The sequence below is a fragment of the Amaranthus tricolor genome, chromosome 10 (assembly GCF_026212465.1).
Source record: "Amaranthus tricolor cultivar Red isolate AtriRed21 chromosome 10, ASM2621246v1, whole genome shotgun sequence".
NCBI lineage: Eukaryota > Viridiplantae > Streptophyta > Magnoliopsida > Caryophyllales > Amaranthaceae > Amaranthus > Amaranthus tricolor.
This window is the reverse complement of record NC_080056.1, coordinates 14,546,422-14,549,552: the sequence shown is the minus strand read 5'-3', so window position 1 is coordinate 14,549,552 and position 3,131 is coordinate 14,546,422. Positions and strand designations below refer to the sequence as shown.

Genomic DNA, 3,131 nt, shown 5'->3' with positions numbered 1-3,131 from the left:
CAAGGTTAGAATCTATCCGTATTATGCTTGCTTTTGCGTCTTACATGAATATTAAACTATATCAAATGGATGTTAAATGTGCATTCTTAAATGGATACTTGCAAGAGGAAGTATATGTTAAACAACCACCCGGCTTTGAAAATTCTGATCTACCTAATCATGTGTTCAAACTAAATAAAGCGTTATATGGCTTGAAACATAGCTTGGTATGACAGATTTAGCTCACATCTACTTGAAAATGAATTTCAACGAGGTAAAATTGATAAAACTCTTTTCATTAAAACTAAAGGAAAAGATATTTTAGTTGTTCAAGTATATGTTGATGATATATTGTTTGGAGCTACTAATAATTCTTTGTGCAAGGAATTTTCTGAGATTATGTGCAAAGAGTTTGAAATGAGCATGATGGGAGACTTGACATTCTTTCTTGGACTACAAATAAAGCAAAAGAAAGATGGCATATTTATTTGTCAAAGTAAATATGTTAAAGATTTATTAAAGAAGTACAATATGGATCAAAGTAAAGAAGTTAATACACCTATGAGTACAACACTAAGTTTGGACCAAGATATAAATGGTAAGAGTGTTGATCAAAAGACATATAGAGGTATGATTGGTTCATTATTGTATTTAACTGCTAGTCGTCCTGATATCATGTTTAGTGTTTGCTTATGTGCTCGTTTTCAAGCTAACCCAAAAGAATCTCACTTAACAGCAGTTAAGAGAATCTTTAGATATTTACATGGGACTAAAGACTTTGGTCTATGGTACCCTAGTTGTGGAAATTTTGGTTTGGTAGGTTTTTCAGATGCGGATTATGCTGGATACAAGGTTGATAGAAAAAGCACCTCAGGATCGTGTCAATTCTTAGGAAATTCATTGATCTCTTGGTATTCTAAAAAGCAAAATTCAGTTGCTTTATCTACAGCTGAAGCTGAATATATAGCTGCCGGTGCATGTTGCTCTCAAATACTATGGATTGCTCAACAACTTAGAGATCTTGGAATTGATCTCAAGGGCATACCAATAAAATGCGATAATACAAGTGCTATTTGTATTACAAAGAATCCAGTACAACATTCTCGAACAAAACACATTGAGGTACGTCACCATTTTATAAGGGATCATGTTGAAAAAGGTAACATTTCTTTATCTTTTATATCTACTGAAAATCAATTAGCTGATATATTTACAAAACCTTTAAGTGCTGATCGTTTTGCTCATATACGTATGGAACTTGGCATGTTAAATGATGTTGCATGAATTAAGGGGGAGATAATGATAAAGGTATAACACAATAAAAATAAAAGGATTGAGACGTTATTTGTTAAATTAATTCTTGGCATGAATTTAGGGGGAGTATTATATGTTTGCATGAACGATTGATGATTTACGTGTGTGTTTATGCATGTGTTTAAGAATTGAAAATTAATTTCAATTTCTTAAAAAAATTATTTGTTATATAAAATGGGATTTATAATTAAATACCTTTAATTAATAAGGGATATTTAATTATTTTTAAAAGCAAAATTATTTGTTTAAAATATTATTGGACATCAACAATATATTGCAATTATGATATTTTTATTTGTAAAATCAAATTAATCTCTTTATTGCATTTACGTGTAAACACAAAAATGCATCATTTTTGTTCATCATGATTACACAAAATCGGTTGATTTCCAATTACCCTTTTGAATTCTTTGAGTTGTCAAATCAATCCATTGGGAAGTACAAGTGCATTGTACTAGATGGCAATAAAGGGATAGTACAACCTCTTGCCTTCCTCATTCACTCACCATATCTTTTTCTGATTTTCCATCCCTAACCGTCCCTTTCACTCTCCTCTGAAAATCTTTTCAAATCCTCTTCATGGCACCCAAGAAAAGATTAAGTAAATCTTCTCCCAAACCTGAGAAGGGTGAATCTTCAAGAACACCCATTGCTGAACCAGTTTCACCAATTCCTTCACCATTACACACTAGTGATATTCCTAGGATCTGGTTTGAAAATCACACAGCATATGGACGTTGGGCTGATCTTTTTAGACAAAAATCTTTGTCTTACGTTGATATTCTTGATTATAACTTCTTTCTTTTCGAGGATTTTGAAATCATCTCATCTTTCATCCAATCTACGCCAGGTAAACTCTTGAATCCTGGTTCTAAGACCTATCCTTGTCTTGTGAAATTTTTCTATTCAAATTTGTCCACACGTTTTGAAAATGGGGAACAGATTTTAAGGAGTTTTATAAAGGGTCGAGAAATTTTAATTTCAAAAACCCTAATGAATGATATCTTTGAGTTTTCTCACAAAACTGATGATCAAACCCCTAATCTTATAGCATTACAAGATGCTAGAGATATGTTTCTGCTTGAATCTTGTGCTGATTTTTCTTCCACTAAACAGTTAACCCACAACGCTTTGAATTTAAACGGTAAACTGCTACACTACATCCTTGTTAGAACCGTTTTTTCAAGAAACTCTTCTTGTGAATTGGTCACGGATTCTCATCTTATTTTGATGTGGAAAATTGCTTCCATGAAAAATATTGATTTCTCTTCTATTATCTTCTCTACAATGCGTTTTTGCTGTTCGCAAACTCGTAATTGTGCTCTTCCTTTTGCTAACCTCTTGACATTGATCTTCGATCACTTCAATCTGCTCTCTGATGAAGAGGAAGTGGATTGCTCTGGTCCAATTTCTTTGTCTAGCGAAATCCTCCCTCCTCTGGGAATCTTTAAAGTTAATGATAAATATGAGTTATACTCAAATTTATCTACTGCTGATAAGGAGGATCTACAAAAGATCCATGGCAAGCGTTTGACCCGTCTTGAACCTCATATCCAAACACACACTACACTTTCCCGCCTCCAGTCTCTTGACTTGGAGGTTGGCGAAATAAAATCTTCCCTACTGTTTTTAGATGATAAAGTGTCTATCCTAACTTCTATGTTGGACACCTTTATGAAAGAAATGAAAGGTATGGTAGTAGAGGATGTGGTTGTGGAGGAAGAGGTTCCTGATGATGCTGCTGCTATGCCAACAAAGGAGGAGGTGATGGAGGAGGCAGGAGAGCAGAGAGAAGAGGAGAAGCAGAATGATGAGAAGCCGTGTGACCCGCAGGATGT

The 3,131-nt window shown here is 34.0% G+C and overlaps 1 protein-coding gene across 1 annotated transcript; it reads left to right on the top strand.

Moving 5' to 3' along the window:
* Positions 1–591: 591 nt before the first annotated feature.
* LOC130826225 (secreted RxLR effector protein 161-like) lies at positions 592–1,242 on the top strand (the record flags this gene model as incomplete). The annotated part of the gene is made up of 1 exon (XM_057691813.1): positions 592–1,242. A coding segment is annotated over exon 1 (633 nt), but the record flags the coding sequence as incomplete, so codon positions are not given.
* Positions 1,243–3,131: the final 1,889 nt, after the last annotated feature.